This window comes from Tupaia chinensis, unplaced genomic scaffold (assembly GCF_000334495.1).
Source record: "Tupaia chinensis unplaced genomic scaffold, TupChi_1.0 Scaffold000354_1, whole genome shotgun sequence".
In the NCBI taxonomy this organism is placed as follows: Eukaryota; Metazoa; Chordata; class Mammalia; order Scandentia; family Tupaiidae; genus Tupaia; species Tupaia belangeri.
In genome coordinates, this window is record NW_006159849.1 from 9,063,827 (window position 1) to 9,085,089 (window position 21,263).

Here is a 21,263-nt window from a genome sequence, read left to right on the forward strand (position 1 = left end):
GCCACCAGCTGGACCACTGAACTACTTTTTACTACCTCTACTGCTGTCATCCTGATTCAGACCACTATCCTCTCACCTGCACTATTGTAATGGCCTCCTGAAAGCACCTCCTGGCTTGTAATCTTGTCTTCTGTCTCATCTAATCTCTGCACGCAACAAAAGAGAGATGTTTTGCAGCATGTCTTTTATCACTTAATTGTATTCTCTGTGGGTTTCAATGTAGTCTCAAATACAGTCCCCAAAGTAAGTCTTTTGGCCCCAGGGTCTGTGCTGCTTTACTTTGTACCCTAGATGTCTGACTGGGGTGGAGGTCTCATCAACGTGCCCTTTGGCTGCCACCTGCCTGGATCATCTAGTGAGAGTTTAGGGTCTCGCCCAATGAGCACAAGGATGTGCTCCTGGTTATCTGCCTAGAGACTAGCATCTGGTGGTAGCTCCTGCAGCGTTCCTGACATCAACAGTGACTCGCTCTTTAGGTCCATGCTGCTGGACTTTGCTTTTCACAGAGACTGGACCATGGTCCCCGAACCTCCCTGGACTCCCCCTGCAGGACCACCCACACATACATCTGTGAGTTTTTGAGAAAAGGACATACACTATAAAAGGGTGCCCCTCTGAGATGACCAATGGGACCAAGGTACCCTTTTATCTGGGCAGCTGTAAGGCACAAAGCTGGACTAACGGGCCCTGGCTGGACTCTGAATTCCAGCCTGCATGCTCTTTGCTGGGTATGTAATGCACACAACCATGTACCCAGCTCTGCGTCCTGCTCTACTGAGTACTGAATCTGAGCCTGAGCTTATTCCTTGTCTGTCTGCTCCCATGTCCTTTAGCTTCTTCTAGTTTATTCTGATTTAGACTCTTATTGTTAACCTGATGGTGTAAAAAAAAAAATACAGCAACCTATAAAAACCTAAATAGATAACACTGATTATATCACATTTGCCCATTCTATCAAATACCGCAATGAAATTCAATTTTAGCATTTACAGCAAAACCTGCCACCCGTTGGTAACAGTGCTTTCTTATATTTGATGTTTGCTGGTCTCTGAATCAGTTTTCTACTCTTTTTTTTTTCCTTTCCCCCAGAAGATGTTCACCTCTATAATACTATGTTTCTTCTTTTTGAATTGAGTTAGGTAAGGGAGTTTCCTAGTAGAATTTTCACTTTAGACCTAGGTCAGAATTTATCATCCCAGACTTCACTATGAAAAAGATAGAAACATAAAACTTGACTGCTTAAACAGTTGACCATTCTTGAAAGAACCAGAAAAGGGAGTCTAAGAAAAAATTGTGATTTGAGAGTCTAACATCCCAGTTCTTGGGGGAAGATGGTTATAGCAAGTGAGATCCATTTGGGAAAGGTGCAAAGAAAAGACCGGAGAAGAAAAAAGTGACTTGCACAAGTTGAATCACATTACATTTAACATCTGAAAACTAATCCAAAGAGAACTCTTTGTTATTTTGAATTGCAAGTTTAGGATTTTCAATGAGTTAGATCAAAGTGTCCCTGGTGAGAGCTAGAAGCACAAGTTTGAGCTTGCCATGAAGCCCCACCTGTTACTTCATGAAAACAAATTGAATTTTATTGTGTGAGGACAGTAGATGGCTTCCATGCCTTGATCACATGTAGATACAAGCTACCCAGTGATCTGGAGAGCACTGCTGTGTTTATGATTTACTACCTTCTCACAGTTCCACGATAAATACAGCATAGAGCACCTACGGCCCTAAGTGATCACACTAGTCTAACCATCAGATATGTATTATGTGGTATGGATAAATGTACTCATACATCTACATAGGTATCTAGGGACGATGAATGAATACACACATATACGTATGTGTGTGTGTGTATAATATGTATGAGTGTGTGTATGTATGTATGTATCTATCTCTATATATAATTCAGAGACAGAATTAAAATTTTATCAAGATGATTTCTTTTACATGATGCTTTGAAGAATGCTAAGTTCTCTTGAAAAGCTTTCACACAGCCAGAATTATGCTAAGACCTAAATATGATTCTTTTTTCCCCTTTTCTAGGCTTAATAAATAGAAACAATTTCTCTAGTGTGACTTGTCAAGAATGTAGGAAAAGTGCATTAAAAAATCCCAGACTTGCATTTTTCACAAGTGGTGAAGGAGCTAGAGTCTGCTCCTTGTATAACCGGTTCTTACATCTCCATTGTCTTCCTCTGGATGACTTCCTGTCATTCTAACCACTGGCCCAGCAGATGTGATGGTCCAAGTTGAAACTTGTTTAAGTTTGTACAATAGTACTACATAGTATGCTTCAAGGTTGTCACTTTTGGCAGACTTTCTGTGAGGCAGGACAGTGGGGACAATGGCCTACTTACTTGTATTTATCTTCTGGAGTGAGATGTGCTTTTCCAGTTGTCTCCGAAGTTTCACTTCTGCTCCATATTTTCCAGTAGTCCCGTTGTCAGCGAGAATGAAATGGGAATGCATGCTGTTGAGGACAGTGAGCTTGCTCATGGGATTGGACATGGTCTGATAGGGCCGGACAACCTGCAGGACACCAAAAGAAGGAAGCCAAAGTCAGAGAAGAAGAAAAAGATACAGAAGAGGAAACCAGACAGAGGAAAGAGAGAAAGAAGAAAACATCAGTTCTTTGGTACAGTAGGATATCCTACTCTCCTTCTAAGATTGCTTTGGGTAGAAGCAAAATTTATGGTAAAATTTTTGTTCAAAGCAAGATGAGGCTGAAAGAAGATTGGCTGATTTTATTTACTAGCTAAATTAATACAGAAACAAGAGTTTGTGCTTTCATCATATTCAGAAGCTGGCATGTCAATGATTATTCTGATATGGATCTTTTAGTTGCTAATGAACCAAAAATAATCTGAAACCTTAGTGATTTTGCTTCTTTTTTTCTGTTCTCTGTCATGTCCATACTTCAGTAGGCTTAGCAGAGTGATCGTGATCCTAGAGAATGGGGGCGGGAGGGGAGATTGGCAGGCTGTGGGCTGGGGAACACAGTGAGACCTTGTCTAAGAAAGAGTGAGGAGGCTAAGGGAGGAGGATCGTAACATCAAGATTTTGTCTACAAAAATGAAAACAGAGGCCAGCAGATAGCATGGCTATTATCACTGGACTCCCACATGGCCGACCATGGTTCAAGTCCTGGACCTGACCGCTTGAAACTCACTTGGGGAGAGTGTGTGTGTGCCTAAGATCCCACGAGGAGAATGGAGGAGAAGAAATTGCTACATGGCTATCCCCTGTCGGGGGTGATTTCTCACTTTCTCTCTCACTGTCTGTCTCTTTCTCCAGTGAGCATGCACCCTGAGGGAAAAACCTCTCAAGAAATAAAAATATAAAAATAAAAATACCCAACATAATTCCTATTATGAATCAGTTGCTGTATATATATTATCTTTATCCTTGTAAAAGATCCTGCAAAGTAAATGCCATGTTCATTTTGTAGATGAAGAAACTGAGAAGTGAAGAGGTAAAGTAAATTTTTCAAGAGTTTACTTATACATGACCAGAATTCACATCCAGCTCTGCTTGATCCTAAAATCTGTGCTTTTCCCTCACTTTCATTTCTGCACAGACCCAACGAAAATGTGAGATGATGTACTGGAAATCTACTCTTAAAATATTTACATGGGAACTTCACTCCACACTATGAAAACGGAACATTTAACCGGCCTGTTGTTCCATGGTCTCAGTGCAGCTAACACTGTATTGAATCATTGAAACTGACAAGACAGTACTAAATACTACTGGGTATTTATTTATGTGCCTTTGTGTGGTGTGTACATTAATTATAGAGTTGAGATCTTCTTGCTCTTTTTCACTATGTAACAACTCACCATGAAAAGCTATAGTAAGATTCAGTAATCAGTTAAAGGAATTTCAAAGTGATTTAGGGGGGGCAGTTTTCAATACTGAAAGTAAGTAATTTCTCATGTAAGTAATTTTTTAGAACTTGATGCTGACTTGAAACATTACATTTCCATGTGCCTAGCAAGTAAAATGTACTCAGTAAATAGTGAATGAATGAATAGGCAAACTAGAGATAGACATGCTTTGTTCAAAACTGAAAAAAATCCTTTTCCCTGAATTGTTTGGGAAATGGTCTAATTTAAATTTAAAATGTGTATATAATTCGAAACTTTCAAAATACCATTCAGTCCTATCATTTTATGTCCTATTCGCTAATGTAGCGTTAATATAATGTTAATTCATAGCTTCATTTTAGATGGCTCTACTGGTAAAGGAAGCCTATGACTTTTTGATTATCATCTCTAACAATCACATGGAGCACTATTCAATTACTCCCTTGTCTAGATGACTGAATGGGAATCGTTCCCCCCAATACAGAGAAAGTGGTTTGCTCGCCCCATCCTGAGCTCTTAATTGTTGGAAGAGTGGGTTGCTTGTGGTTGAAATTCCCATTTTGTTGCTACTCATTTTTGATCATAAAACATTCATTCTACAGTAGAGTGCAAGCTAATAAATATTAATGCTTTGTCAAAAGAGGCTTAGCAGAAAGACTTTCTTCTATTCTTAAAGTGCCTCTTCATTGTGCTTATGGACAAAAGAAAAGGCTTTAGTTATTGCTCTCTCTTTTATAACAGCAGCGCCCACAAGACTCCATGCAAAGGAAGGGGAGGACCTAAAGCAGTCCCCTGGGTTTTCTAGAGGGTTTTCTAGAGGTTAAACTTTCACACTGTGCATGGTAGTGAACCCAGATATTTGTGCTGAGCTGATAGATACAAACCCATGTCTTTTAATTTCTGGGATCCTATTGAAGACGGTCAGTGAAAATGCAATTTTCAGATAAACACAGGAATGAAAATGATCCTGAGCTAAGCTGATGTATTCACCATAATTTGAGAATAAAAGAAAACAATGAAATCATCTAACAACGTTCTATAGATGTTTCCTCCATTATTGGATTCTATGGACATCTCAGTCTTTTTACCCTTTCCCTTCTTTTTTTCTGAGACAAAGTTGAACAGCCATTTGGGAATTCTGTACATTGGCATCAGTCATTATAAGAGGGTTACAAGTTACAGTATCACTCATGAAATGTAATTTCTTCACCTAGAGAAAGATTCTCACTGCTTTTGGTCTTCAGAAAAGGCAAGTCAAATATTTTGATGAAGAATTTACCTGCTGAATGACAGGATATTAAAATCTGAAAAATAAGTAAAAATGTCCAAATATATTTTTCAGTCACCATTGGAAGGATGAAAATGTAAATTAGTATAGCTACTGTGGAGAACAATACGGAGTTTTCTCAAAGATCTACAGATGGAACTACCATATGATCCAGCAAGTCCACTCCTGGGTATCTACCCAAAGGATAGGAGTGCACTCAATACTTGCACACATATGTTTATTGCGGCATTATTCACAATTGCTAAGACACGGAACCAATCCAAATGTCCATGAATAGATGAATGGATTTAAAGAGTGTGACACATATACACTATGGAATACTTCTCAGCCATAAAAACCAAGACTGTGGCATTTGATAGAAAGTGGATGAATATGAATATGGAAGATCTATTGCTAAGTGAAGCAAACCAGGCTATGAAAGAGAGACATTGTATGTCCCCACTTAATGTATAACAAATGTCTACACTCAATGGCAGAAACTGAAAAACTGGAGGATATAGAAAAGCATGGAGAATGGTTATGGATACTGGAGACAGTGTGGGAGGAGGGTGGGGGTGAGACAAAGGGACGCAAGGAGAAAAATAAAGAGGAAGACATGTAAGGGACACAGAAATGGAAGATTGTCTGTTGATGGTAATGTGTATGATAATATCTTTAACTGGACTGTTGTGCAGTATGTTCATGCTGAGAAAATTCATTTTACAAGCTGTGGTCATATATAGTGATTGAACGTATAAAATAAATTTAAAAAAAAGAAAAAATCTGAGAATTTTGGAATGATCTTTTTTCCATGAAACATGGAAATGTTTGAGTCCCAGTTTTGCCAATAGCTGTGTGAATCTGTCTCACTTTTTTAACATGTAAAAGGAAAATGATAAAACTTTACCTCATGGAGATTAGTGAAGATTATATGTGTAGAGTACCTGGCACCATGCCCGGCTCCAACCAGCATTCTATAAATGTTCATTCCTTCTCTAGCTCTGCTCTATTTTACTAACTGTAAGTTGATTTTCTAACCACAAACTACTAATCAAAATGAAATGACATGGGCCCAGCAGGTGGTGTGGTGATTAAGGTGTTGGATCCCACATAGCCAGCTCCACATTGAAGTCCTGCGACTGATGCCTTGAAAAACATGCTGGCGTGTGTGCATGCATGCCCCAAGTCCCAAGAGAAGCCAGGAGGAGAAGGGATTACAGCATTTCTCACTTTCCTTCTCTTTGTCTCTATTTCTCTTTAGCAAGTGCATATACCCTATGACAAAAATCTAAATAAAATTAATTAATTAAAAATGATATGAAACCAATCATTAAATTTTATTTTTCATGACAATTTAAATCAATGTAAAGAAGGAAAAGAAAATCAACCATCTGTTGGCAAAAAATGTAGTGTTCTTTCTTTGCTCCATCTTTCCAAGTAGCTAAGAGGAGACTGATGGTCTGAATTACTTGTCAATTAACTACAAACTTGGAAATAACTTCCCAAATACTTCAGAGAAATGCATTTTGGTCTAACTTGCCTATGAAATCTATTTAGTATTCTTCAGAACAAACATGCCAGTAGTTTATTTTATTTTTGAGTTACAATTTGCATATCTACAGAAGATTTGCTGATCTTACTATTGTTTTCCAAATAGAAAAAATAATGTCTTTTTATAACATGAATACAAATGAACTGTTCCTTCTGATAAAATTTTGGAGATAATGCTGCTACTTTCATTGTTAAGAGCTCATAAAAGAGGATCCTTTTGAAAGCGTGTGTATGCATTCATATGTGTATGGTAGGAAAAACTGTGGGGACTAGCCAATGGCATGATGGTTACATTGCTGGACTCCCATGTAGTTGACCACAGTTCGAGCCCCAGACCTGGCAACTTAAAATTCACACTGGGCAAATGTGCATGCATGCCCAAAATACCGAAAGGAGAATAGATGAGAAGGGACTTCTGTATGGCCATCCCCCCTTGGGGGTGATTTCTCACTTTCTGTTTCTCTGGTGAACGCACACGCCCTATACTAAAAATCTCTCAAAAAAAAGAACAACTGTGACATATTGACAATTTTCATAACTTGTAGGCATACTGGTCACTGTAGCATGTTTCTCAGTTACAGTTTCCATAGAAAATTAAGTCCTAATGTCCTATAGCATCCATTGCATGTAATGGTCTCCTATGAATATAGGATAATCCAGGCTATGTATCATTTTTGGGAGAAGACAGTCACCCAAATATTTTTCTGTGTTCTGTAGTTCAGATAAGGAGCCTGGGATATGAAGCCTGAATGGTAACTAAAAGGTCTTCATATAGGTTGAGGTTTTATGATTGGTGAATACAGTATCTCCCTTTACCTGTAGGGGATATATTCTAAGACCACTAGTGGATACATGAAACTGTGAACCCTATATGCACTATTTTCTCCCTATATATACATGTATATGATAAAAATTAATCTATAAAACAGTAAGAGAGTAAAAAATAACTAATAACAAAATGGAATATAATGTAATAAAAATTATGTGAACGTTGCCTCTCTCAAAATATCTTGCAGCACTGGGACCAGTAGTTGGCGTAATGGCTATGCTGCTGGACTCCCACATAGTCGACTGCAGTTCGCATCCTGGACCTAGTGGCTTAAAACTCACGCCGGGCGTGTGTGCGTGCGTGCCCAAGATCCCGAGAGGAGAATAGAGGAGAAGGGATTGCGGCGTGACCATCCCCCCTGGAGGGTGATTTCTCGCTTTCTGTCTCTGTCTGGCCAGCTCACGCTCCCTATAGTGAAAACCTCTCAAAAAAAAAAAAAAAGTCTTGTAGCACTATAACTCATCTATTTTAAATTGCAGTTGACTATGGGTAACTAAAATCATGGAAAATGAAGTTATGGACAAGGGGGTTATGTTATAGTAGTTCTTATACCCACAAGAGAATTTGGTTAGAAATGGTTTTAGGCCCTTAGCCCTTTCCAGGTATCATGGGTCAAAATACCTCAGAGTAATGACATTTGGCCTTCCTTTCTTGTCTTTCAAGAGTAAATAAAATAATTCTTTACTCATTAAACCATTGTATACCCCGCAGTACTGGCTGATTAATAAAATTCTCATTCAAAGATCCTGGTAGAGGACAACTCAAACAAAGAGGCTCTGCATAGTGAAATGGGGCTGTTCAAGGGATTAATGCAGGTAAAGGTTCTTTTACAGAAGGCATTAGTAGGGTCATTGGCATTGCCAGGAAGGGATTGATTCAGAGACTGTAGGAAAATACATGCTTCATGTGTTGATGCCAGAATACTACCTTTATGCTCCCTGGATGGGCTTAAATCAGTCATTTGGAAGCCGAGCTAAGACACTTATTTTTTTCTAGCTGCTTTCGTGTATGTTCTGGCCCCTCCTAAGTCTGTTTAGTAGGAAATCAGAAGATGGTAGATCATTCTAATTCCTATAGCTTCTAATTTGTGACCTTAAGTGAATCTCTTAATTTACTAATTCATCCACTTACTCGCTCATTAAGAATTTCTTGAGAAATGTTTAATATGTAATAAGTATGATACTGACTTGGGCCGGCAGGGGGCGAGGTGGTTATGGGTGCTGGATTCCCATATGGTCAACCACAGTTTGAGTCTGGGACCTTGAAGTTTGCTTTCTCACTTTCCCTCTCTCTTTTTCTGTATCTTTCTGGACACATTAAATAATAATAATAATAATAATAATAGCAACAAATAGAATTAAAATAAATAAATCTTTAAAAAAGTATTACACTGACTTAAAGACATACATAAACATACATCTATGTAATATCTCATAATAAATGTTTAAAATATACTCATTGAAAGAGACATTTTGGACAGCAGTTTTTTCTTCTGTGAAGTAGAGGATGTGGCCATCATTTCTGAAGGTTCCTCACTACTATAATGGAATCCGGACAGCTTATGCTAAAAAGTTTACTTGCTTTCTTCAGGTGATTACAGAACTATTAACTCCATGCATGTGGACTTAAAAAAAAAAAAAAGGAAAAGGAAAAAACAATCCTCTCATAACTGGTGCTTCTTCTATTTTATGGTGCTTCTCACAATGCAAGAGCAGTTTGTTCACGTGGGACTCCTTTTGGGAGCTGAATCCGATTGAGCTTTTTTTGTTCCATCAGTCACAGGCCTTTTGCTGCTCAGATCTCATTACCTAGTACGTTGGGTATCAACATGCCCCAGACAAGCAGCAGCGTAGATGTGTGACCTGAGGAGTCATCCCTTCTCTTCTAATATTACCATGGTTTTAATTGAGGTTGGAAGACATGAGCATTTACTGACCACTTATTTCATGCCAGTCACTGTGACAGCCAGGTTCTCGTGGATAACCGAGTTCATGCGCATTTTCTAGGAAGGACTATAGAGGCTCAGAGCAGAGAGATGCTTTGGCCCAATTTGTCTCGTTAACCACACTTTTGTCTAAAGCACATGTAGATCTCAAATTCCTTTACAGGAAGGAGACATTAAAGGGGAAAACAAAAGATGGCTAGATTTTAAACTTATAGAGAATATTATGGTTGCTTTTGTTGCTGGGCCTTTTTTGCCAGTGGCTCAGCTGGGCTTTACCATTCGCATGACAGTTGATGGGATTATTTCCAGCTGAGTCATCTGGAATCGTCTGTACAGAGGTCAGGAAAGGCACCAGCAGGCAGCAAGATGGGGCTGTGCTTTGGAGAGAAATAAAAAGAGTGGCAAGTTTCTCTCAGGATCAAGCATCCATTTCCGGGAGGGAAGAGGGGATACCACTGAGAAGTGGGAAGCAACCTCTGTGTGTGAGATAAATGAGCATGAGGACTGAGAGAATGAAAGAACAAGAGAGGCTTTCTATGCCCTTATAAGCACAGAGGCCTGAGCCAGCAGGGGCAACGGCTGGCGATTTCCTATTCAGGCAGCTCAGCTGTTAGTCTAGGTATGAGGCGGGTCATACAGAAACCCAGATGCTGCCTCCCCGCGAAACAATCCAGACAAGAAACCAGAGAACTCAGAGATTAATTTCCGAAGAGTGCCTAGATACTGTAGCTGTGTGACTCCTACTAAAATCCGTGGGAGGGACAATGACATCTTTCCACCGCACTTTGAAAATGCGCCCCTCACCCTGGATACTGTGGGGAGCCGCCCAGTCCTCATTTCATGTTTCCCACTTGAATAGCCTCACCAGAGGGAAACCATGTACCATTCAAGTACAGGGTCTCCTGGCAGCGGGAAAAGGCTCTTGGGTTTTGAAAAGGCTTACTTTCTTTAGAAATCATCATGATTTTTAAATGCATTCAGAAATTCTTTGAAATTCTGTCCTTCCTCTGGATTGGATTCAGTGACTCACTTCTGAGGGATAAAATAAAACAGAAATGAGAAGTAATAGTAATGTCACTTCCAAAACTAGGTCACAAAAGCACTCCTCTTTGCTCTCTTTCAGATCATTTACTCTGGGGGAAGCCAGTGTCATGTTGTGAAGACAAAAGAAGTAGCCCTGTGAAGAGGTCCATGTGGTGAGCAGACCTCCTAACCACGACCTGTGAGTGAGTCATCTGGGAAGAGGGTACTGCAGCCGCATTTGATCCTGCAGATGATGCAGCCCAAGTGACATCTTGACTGTCACCTCAAGAGAGATCCTAAGCCAGAAGCACTCAGATGAGTTGCTCACCAATTCCTGACCCATAGAATGGTGAGATAGTGGATGTTTTGTTAGCAATGAAGTTTTGGGGTAATTTTTATTTATTTATTTTTTACATAGCAATAGATAACTAATGAATGGTGCATTATTATTATCTCTTTTTTGACTAAAAAAAGAGGAGGATCTTCTCCTTTTTTTTTCCTGGACTGAAGAGAAATAAAAAGATGCATCATAATTGATATATTATAATTTCATGACTGCTACCTGCCTACCATCCTCCTCCCTCTGCCCCAGTCCTCTGGCTGCCTGGGATTCCTTCCCTGTGTTCTGGTCAGTTCTGGCTGTTGTTCCACTGTGGCAATGACTGACATCCTCCGTTCTCCTCACACCTCTGACCTGAATATCATCCCTTTCATTTGGCAGGTGACCCGCCACTTGCCAGCGGGGTGACCCTAGCAAATTATTTACCCTCTGTGTCTTAGTCTCTCTATCAGTAAGTAGAAATGAATAATAATTATAAACATCTCATTGAGGTATTGCAAGGATTGCCTGAGATATAAAACTCATGGAACAATGCACACAGGAATATAAATGAATGCTAGCTGTTGTTATTATAGAGAAGCAGCATTAAGTAGCAGGTAAAAATACAGTTTGGGTAACTACATGGCCTCGGATTAAATCTAGGCACATCCTTTACTAGTCATGGAACATTGGGCAAATTATACAATCCCTTCATGCTGAGTTTTACCATCAGTAAAATGGGGAGGATGATAGTGATACAAAAAATTAACTTCTGAGTACTAATAGGAATTAAATGAGTTTATCTAGGTAGAAGTATTCCAAAGGGTGCTGACATTTAGCAAGTCCTATAAAAGTATTTGTATTAGTGTTGTCTTTATTATCATGGTTATTATTCCAGTGACACATGATAAACCCCTTCCGCATCCTGATACCAATCCCTGCATAACTATTATTTCTTCTTCTCTTTCAGTTATAATTTATCCTCCTTAGTTCTACATCCCATCACCTCACAGTGCCTTTCTTTGCATCGATTATTTTCTCTCTATTCTTATTCTTCTTTCTGCCCTTAGTATATAAACAAACTCAAGTCCCATCCTAAAGGTAAAAAGAAAAATCACTCAAATTGGCTCCCTTCCACTACCCAAATCTCTTCTCCCCATCATATTCAAACTTCCAAAAAGTCTCTGCCACCTCTGCTGTATCTTCTTCCTTTTTAATTCACTGAGATGTGCTTGCCCCTTCATCATCTTTATGAAACAATTTTGACCATAATGCCAATGCTGTCTTGATAAACTGGATGCACAGATACTGGCAAGTCCTTACCTTTCTTAGCCTCTCAGTACTACTGGCATTACTCTTCACTACCCATACTCTTTCCTGGGCTTCCAAACTCTCTCTTGTTTCACTCCTATCTCTCAGACATGTCTTTGGTCTCCTTTGCAGGCTGCTCTTCCTCTGTTTAGTACTTAAATGTTGAAGGTCATCAGGATCCAAGTGTAGGCCATCATTTTCCTCACTCTACACACTCTCCTATGCGATTCAAGTGATGGCTTTCATTGACGTGTAGGAGATGCCTTCTGAATCCAAGTGTGTAACTAGATCTTGCTCCTAAGCTTTTGCCTCATATACTCATTGGTCTGTCAGACATTTCCGAAAGGAACTTCAAAATCAACATGCCCAAATCCAAACTCATCACTGTCCCCAGGAGAACTGCCCTCTGCATGTAGGTTAGTTAAGTGTAAGTGGTGCCATGGCAGCTGGCCTGGAGTTAGCAAGCATCGGCTCTTTCCTACATAACTGTAAGTGACTTAAGTGGATCTCATTGTCTCTTACCCTTTCTTCTCACATCCCCTGGATGTATCTTATCTAACTTAGTCATAGAAGTCCAATAAGTACCATGTTAGGCCCACTACTGGGAAGCTTTATGAGCTTATGATATGAAGTCATATTTGGCTTGCCTCAGAAATAAGGGACAAATGTGCTGAATAAATAACCATATTTGAATTAGCAATCAATTGCATTACTGAACTTGATGCTTCTTGGCTTGAAACATAAAGATGACATCAAAAGAACATTCTCCAATTAAACATAAGAAATCTTAAAGGTAATAAAACTCAGAGATATAAATCTCTAGTGTAGGGCAAGTAGAAGATAACATTGAATGTGAAGATAATTTAATAACTGCACAATATTATGTGTTGGAAATTTACTCAAACACAATTTCCATCCTCCAGCTGAAATGAAAAGTACTTTTTCTTGTGCTTATGTCTGGATTCTTAATTTGGCATGTGTCTTATTAATTTAGATTTGGGAAAAGACAAACGATAAAAGCTTCAGGAGCTGTTCAATCACCTGTTACAATTCTGGTCAGAGTGATTTTATAAAATAAGGACTTTAAATTTAAAGTGTGTCTTAGGAAAACTATAATTCATTGGAGGTTCTTTCTTGACTTTATCTTAGTGATAATTTCATAATAATTTATGCAGGTCAAGGTTCTCTAAGGACAAAGAAAAGGGCTCTGGTCATTCATTAAATTTACTTTTGAGTTAAATTTACAGGCATAAGATATTTGCTAATATCTCAACCAGCAATAAATACATAATATCAGTGAATTTTTAAATATCTCACTTGACATACCAATAGCTAAAAGAATGGGCTTTCATGACAGTTGGGTCTTGGTTCTAATTATTTTATTCAACAATAAAATGGGTATAAGACATATCTCATAGGCTAGCTAATACGTGCAATCACAAATAAGAGATCAATAACTTATAGATATTATAATAATTATGCTCATAGAAGTTATATGAGAACAGAGCAAGTGTTTTTATAGTTCTTAGATATAAAGAAATCAAATCTTATAGTATTTAAGTGATATGTCAATATCTCATGTTCATGCACAGTAAATGTTAGGTACTAACAAGATTAAAAAAATTGTTCCTTAAGTTGGTGCAATGGTCTAAATATTTGTGTCTACTCCCTCCCAATTCATATGTTGAAATTATAACCTTCATGGTGATAGCATTAGGAGGTGAGGCCTTTGGGAGGTCATGAGGGTGGGGCTTTCAAGAATGAGATCGGTGTCCTTATAAAAGAAACCCCACAGATACTCCAACCCCTTCTGCCATGTGGAGACACAGTGAAAAGGCATTTTCCAGTTTTTAGAATTGTGAGAAGTAAATTTTTTTTGGTTTATAAGCCAACTACTCTATGATTATTTTGTTATTGAAGCTAATAACTGTTCAAGCAGTTATTAGCAGCCTGAACAGGCTAGGAGAACTGAGGAAGTCAGCAGTACAATTACAATCAGGGATGTGACCATCATGGATGAAGTTAGTCAGGGAAGCTATCTTGGTGGAGGGAAGCCTTGAGCTAAATGTGATGGAAGTACAGGATTATGGGTTGTAATAGAGGAAAGAAATAGTAGTAATACTGTGGAGAACTCAGAGGTGGCATTAACCTCAATAACTGAAACAGTATACATCTCAGTATTTATAACATGATTATTCACTGAAGTCTGTTGTGATCTACTAATTGAGAAAAAGACTTGGTTAAGCAGAGTGAAAGATACATCAATTTAAAGCATGGAGGCTAGCAGCATCACTCAGGCATCTTTTCTAAAATTTATTTTATTTCATTTATATGTATGTGTGTGAGAGGCAAAGGTGAGAGTGAGGACCTTTGATGGGTTTTTATCATGCTGTGATCCCCCCAGCTCTCTGCCACCTGATCATGGGTGTACTTATGCACCTGGGCTATTTCAGGTGGACCTGGAATCTTAACTCTGGTCTTCCCTGTTGTTCCAGCATTGCAGAACAATGAACTAGGGCTGTGCCACTGAGGCAGGGCTCTATCATATATCATTTAAAGAGTTTCGAGAAAGGACTGTTCCCCCTGTGTCTTGCTTTGCCCCCACACCCAATGGACAGAGCCCTCACCATCCTTCTCCCACCGATACTTTTAGGCCCATTCTGATCATGCAGTCAGTGGCATACTGAACTGTATCTTAGGTTCAAATCCCTGGGCTAGCTTAGAAACACACCAGGTGTGTGTGCACTTGCCCAGGATCCACATGCCCAGGATCCTGATGAGCTGGAGAGCTGGGGAAGAGGGGTGACAATGTGATAAGACGCTATCAAAAGTGTTTCTTTCTCTTTCGTGCATTCACGCATGCTATTGTAAGTAAAATAAACAATGTTTTAAAAAGAAAGAAAACAGTTTTAAGTTCAGATGAGTGGCTAAAAAAGTACTTTCTCTGTAGTGGCCACAGTGAGATTTAGTTTGGGAATATAATTAGAGATGAAGTTGTGAACTAGATAAGATTTATCATTACATCTTTTCCATAATGTTCATTTTCCCTGCAGTCTGAATTTCATCATACCCAATCCATTCTTTTCTTTTTCTTTTTTTGAGAGAGATTTTTGCTATAGAGCATGTGCCCTCACCAGAGAGACAAAGATGGAGAAACAGAGAGTGAGAAATCACCCACAGGGGGATAGCCACACCACAATCTCCTCTTTTCCACTCTCCTCTCAGGATTTTGGGCATGCATGGACATGCACCTGGTGGTGTAAGTTCAAGCTGCTGGGTCTGGAACTCCAACAGTGGTTGATTATATGGGATTCCAGCACCTTCACCACCACGCTACCTGCTGGTCAATCCCCCAATTCATTCTTATTCATCTTAATTAAGCGGAGTGTGTAGCTACCTACCTACCCTGCCCTCAAGTAACTTAAAGTTCAGCTAGAAGATAAGACTTGAGGGGAGGTGAATGATTCCAAATATCAATGGGAAGTTAATTTTTTTCTTCTGTTTAGGACTAGTATTTATCTTTATAGTGCTGTTCTGAATGGTTACTCAAGTTGTAAGATGAATAGCAATCGCTGCATCTATACTTTGATCAATAAATCAATCCAGTAATACTTGAATAAAAGAGCTCTTCTGAGAGCCAGCCCCACAGAAATAAAATGATCTATATTTTTCATCAATCTGGAAATAAATCCATTGTAACAAAGCATCAGGAATCAGAAATGGAGTCTGTCTTCTATTCTAATATTTATATGTATGTCAAATACATTTCCAGGATTTCCCTTGACATTTATTTTCTACTGCTTTCATATTATTCTGTAGTACTGCGTAGACTTGACAAACAACACACTATTCATGTCTTTAAATGATTGCGTTTTGATAGCCTACTGAAATGGTAAACATTTTTAATACATTTTTTTTTTCTGCTACCTGAGTCTAGGGTTAAAAGGTTTATTTATTTATTTATTTTTTGATGTTTGTTACATGTGAGTATGTTGTATAAAATGGAAGAAAATAGAAGGTACTACATTAACTATTAAAAGTAATAACTGGTCAAGAAGCTTACCAGACAACACTTCTAATTGATTATTTTTATGAGGATTCTCATTTGTGACTACTAACATTTTTTAAATAATTTTCTTTATGGCAACCTAGAATCATGTTTTTTTTTTTTTTTTAAAGAGGTTTTTGGCATAGGACAGAAAGTGACAGAAAGACAGAGACTGAAAGAGGAAAAGCAAGAAATCACCCCTAAGGGGCATGCCCATGCTGCAATCCCTTCTCCTCCATTCTCCTGGGATCTTGGGAATGTGAGTACATGCACCTGGTATGATTTTCAAGCCACTAGGTCCAGGACTGCAACCGTGGTTGGCCCTGTGAGAGTCTAGCAACATAGTCACTATGCCGTCTGCTGGCCCCAGCATATTCTGTTTTTAATAACAGAATAGTGAACATATAACAATTTACTTCAAACTATGTTACAAATCTTATACACCTAAAAACAGTACTTTTACTCCAAGTAATTTACAACTTGAAAAATGAACTCTATGATCATAAAGAGCCTGAGAAATCCCACGCATATTCCAGTTCCCCAACTGAGGAAAGAAGATATGAGAGTGGCCAGTTTATTAGATCTTCATTAAAGGTTTTCTGAAAAACTAAAATGCAGCTGTTTTTCTCTGTGCTCTCTATAATCTATCACTATTTTTTTTTCTAAGATAGTCTGTGCTCGTTCACCTGGTTCTTTGTGAGCCATGGCTTGCCTTTATAGACCCCTGGCAGTAGGGGTGATAAGTGCACACATCTCAACATTTCTGTGCCTTCTATGCTAGGAGCAAGACCATTTTAAATTGGGACATCAGAACATGTCACTAACTCCCATTGGCATGGTTAAGTTTCAATTGGCAGACACCAGGAAAAAAGAAAAGGAGGGGGGAAAGGAACATGACAAAGAGAGAAAATGAGAGATGACAGATTTGCAAGAAAAAGAATCAGGACTGACTCTTTCAGTTCAGCCACGCAAGAAGACGTTATAGACGTATTCTTGTTCTGTGGTCATATAAGTGTCACAAGATGACCAAAATGACATAAAAATCAGTACGCCAGCATTTTCCTAAACTTTCCTAAAATGCTTAGGAAACTGGGGTGTTATGAGAGGACTACAAAAAGTTTTTGGAAAATGGAATTAAATTGAGTTTATTTTTGTGTAGGAAATAGTTTGAAATCCAACCAGTTTCTTTCTTTTTCACAAACTTTTGAATACCTGGTATTTATCAGTCTATCTTGAATAAAGAAATAGTTGCCATTTATTCCTAACTCATCTGAATAGGGAAGCTCCAAAAGTCCCCACCTCCAAAGCCAAATAGTAATAATTCAGTTTTACAATCCATGTTCTGCACCTTTGAATTTCCTGATGGCTCTGTATAATCACAGCATTTTAAATGACTGACTTATGTGCTTGTTAATAAATAAAATGCGTGGTTAAATGCCTTTGGTGTTGAGGGCATTTCAGTAGGTCATTGGGAGAGTCATGACTTTTTTTTTTTGGAGAGGTTTTTGCTATAGGGTGTGTGTGCTCGCCAGACAGACAGAGAGAGACATAGAGACAGAAAGCGAGAAATCACCTCCTAGAGGGGATGGTCATGCCACAATCCCTTCTCCTCCATTCTCCTCTCGGGATCTTGGGCATGCATGCACACGCGCCTGGCGTGAGTTTTAAGCCACCGGGTCCAGGACGCGAACCGCGGTCGACTACGTGGGAGTCCAGCGAAATAGCCATTATGCTAACTGCTGGTTCCCTCATGACATATTTTTCTATTTTTCTATGGAAAAATGTGTCATGACTTTCCCGGTGACCCAATAACATATTTTAATTCTTTAAGAAATGTATTTGTTCTATTACAGTTATAATCAACATATGTTTAAGAGCCACTTGAAATCTAAGGCAAGTATTGCCACAAGTATATTCCACGAATGGCTGGTCTTAGATACTCTGACAAAATTAGTCAACACTTACTTTTCTAAGACATCTCTATCAATATAACTTTCGGACTTCCTGTCTGAGACATTCAACTTGTACGTGATACAAAACAAACAGAAAATTGTAGTTAAGAGATGATGGTACTCATATCTCACTCCCTGCTCTATACATTCTGGATACATTAACATTTCTACACCTAATTGGGTAGTATTTATTTATTTTTTGGAGAGGTTTTTGCTATAGGGCGAGTGCGTTTGCCAGAAAGACAGACAGAAAGTGAGAAATCACCCTCCAGGGGGGAATGGCCACACCGCAATCCCTTCTCCTCCATTCTCCTCTTGGAATCTTGGGCATGCATGCACACACACCCAGCGTGAGTTTAAGCCACCAGGTCTGGGATTCGAACAACGGTTGACTACATGGGAGTCCAGCAACATAGCCATTACGCCAACTCCTGGTTCCATAACTTGGTAATATTGATATAATTATTTGTCACTTAAAGGTTCTGAGGCCAGTGACGGTGGAGCGTCAGTCACACAAGGCTCAGTCTTGCTGGGGCCATGTGAGAAGATCCCAAGTTCATATCCTGAGGTCTCCTTACACATGCCAGGTCTGCACATGTGTGCTCAGGATCCTGGCTGGCTGCGGTAGAACACAGCATGGGACCCTGTTGAGAATATCACTGTCTCTCTCATGGAGGAAATAAATAAGTAAATTTATAAAAATTAAATTTCTGAAATATCTAAAGAAATACTTTTTTTTATCCAAAGTATTTTGCATTGCATTTTAAAAAATTGCATAGACTGGGTTTTGCATATACTGCTTGAAAATAATAATACCAGTTAGTTGTTAGTCTAATTTTTTTTCTTTTTTGGGACAGATTGCAAGGAACTTGAAAAAAAAAACATAAAAATGACATTTGTTACTATGGCAAGCCTTGATTGGGAGGAAGGAGTGGACTGATCCTTTGTAAAGGAACATGGTAATTTATTGCTCAAAGTATTGGGGAAAAAAGAAGCAAATAAAATATAGCAAATAAAGTATAGCAATTTGTTTACGTGGTGTAACTGTAATTCTTGTTAATGGAATTCTGAGCAGCATTATGTAGGAAGAAAAGGCTGGTGGGTAAATGGAAAGAAAAAACCCTTTAAGAGAGGGTGATAATGACCTGTTTTGGGAGAGACAGAACACTTCCCTGGAAAGAGGAGAAATGGTGACTCTGGGAAAAAAAAAAAGATAACCAAATTTTCTTTGTTTCTGGCAAAACTGTTGATTGATTAGTTAGTATGTGGCTCTGGATGTCAAAATAACAATAGAGGCTGTCTCTTTGCTGAGTTTGGCCAAGGGCTTTTGAGCAGGTTCAGAGTAGGAACAAAGAACTCTGCAGTGCCCACTCCTCACCCAAGCATTTAGTAGAAGAAAGGTCAACTAGGAAGCCACAGTTTGAATGGGAGGAGGCTGTGTGGCTCTCCAGACCTAGGTTCAGGGCACTCAGATCATGAGGAAGCAGGAGCCCTGTTTAATGGATCAGACAATGAGTTCATGTTGCCATATATTTCATATCTTCTAACCATAGGATGAGAACTTGCAGGGTTCTAAGGAGTTCATGTTGCCATATATTTCATATATACAGATAACCATAGGATGAGAACTTGCAGGGTTCTAACTTGATGGGTGAGAAAGACCACTTGGTTCAAGCAGAGAGGTGTTCCTTATCAAGTCCTACTATGGACCTTTCTTGGTCATAAAAACTGATATGAGATTTATTGGGTCATTGTAGAAGTCATGATGCATTTTTGTAAAGAAAAATATACATCATGACTTTTCTGACAACTCAATACATAGATAAATTTTGGAAAATAGTAGTCACTCAACTAACTAAGGTAAGAAATTAATGTAAGTATCATTTTGGGAGGCAGGGACTAGAAGAGTACTATAATAAGCATTTTTTAATGCTAATTTTATTTTTCTGTTCTGATAGCCCCTCTATGAAAAGTCATGTAAAGGGATAGCCCCTAGGACTTACATCTCTTCCAATCAGGTCCTCCTGGTTTTCCACGATTCCCCAGGGGGCGATACCTATGGTACATATCTTCCCTCGAGACTTAGATGCATGGTCTTTCAAGGCGTCTCCAACATGACGAATAACACCTAAGAGGAAAGAGAAATATTAATTGTGCCTTTTAAAGCAATGACTTTTCCATCATTCTACAGGAAATTGTAACAACTCCTTTCCCAAGGTTAAATGCATAGAATGAAAAATGTTGACCCATTTCTATACAATCGACATGTGTTTAGGAGAGAACATAAAACTGTGGGTGTAATTTGCCAGACTTCTCTATGAACTCTACTGTGATATTTCTTATTCTAACTTATGGGAAAAAATAGCAAGTATCTAATGACCGTAAAAAGAGTAAGTGCAGTTCCTTCAACTTGGACAATCTTTTCCTTACAAGCATTGAGATGAATTAGTTTAACCAAGAATCAACAACTTGACTATATCCCATAAAAACATCATATATAATATGATAGGAAATCTGCACCCCAGCATGTATGACTGAGGGTCACTTGAATGAGCACCCACTTGAATGTAGTCACTTAGCTGTGATTTTGTTAACCTTAATTTCATCTTCCTATTTCTGGACATATAATATAGAGAGCCTACCTTGTAAAGAACAGGTTAGCTTATTCTATGGAAAATTTATGTTAAAATATATAAATACAACCATTAATCTTCATTATTCCAATTGTTTCTTTTTTCTACTGTCATAATGGCCTTACCTATCCTGGGTGAAATTGAGATTTAATTTACAAGATGGTAAGAAACCTACTTCTTGCCTTTTTATAAACCATTTAAAGAAGATCCCATTTCTAATCTTTTAACCTCCTCGTCAAATGACTTTTTAACTTTTACCCTGTGTCCCTTTGTTTGAGGAACCTGCTAGCACTGAAGGCATGACACTGGAGCCCCTTTCCCTGTGCCTCTGTACACAGCAGGGAGGAGGACCGCTCACCCTTTCCCTGTCAAGAAAAGGAAAGTCAAACAATCATTTTCACAGGAGACTTATCTTTCTAACAAAAGGTGTTTCTGTGTGTCAAAATTTCACCCATTCTTCAAGGAAAAGTTTATTCCTAGTGCCATCTCCTATAGGGACCAGGAGTAATATTTGAT

General features: G+C 38.7%; 1 protein-coding gene and 1 pseudogene across 8 annotated transcripts in view; both read right to left on the reverse strand.

Moving 5' to 3' along the window:
- TRPM3 (transient receptor potential cation channel subfamily M member 3) overlaps window positions 1-21,263 on the reverse strand; it is a 657,305-nt gene that overhangs the window by 327,868 nt on the left and 308,174 nt on the right. For all 8 annotated transcript variants that reach the window (XM_006152487.3, XM_014589340.2, XM_006152484.3 and 5 more), the window contains exons 5-6: window positions 20,118-20,242; window positions 2,361-2,532 (exon numbers count right to left, since the gene is read on the reverse strand). In XM_006152487.3, the coding sequence (XP_006152549.1) occupies window positions 2,361-2,532; window positions 20,118-20,242 (297 nt within the window). The remainder of the gene's footprint in view (window positions 1-2,360; window positions 2,533-20,117; window positions 20,243-21,263) is intronic.
- LOC114008536 (uncharacterized) lies at window positions 21,007-21,129 on the reverse strand (annotated as a pseudogene).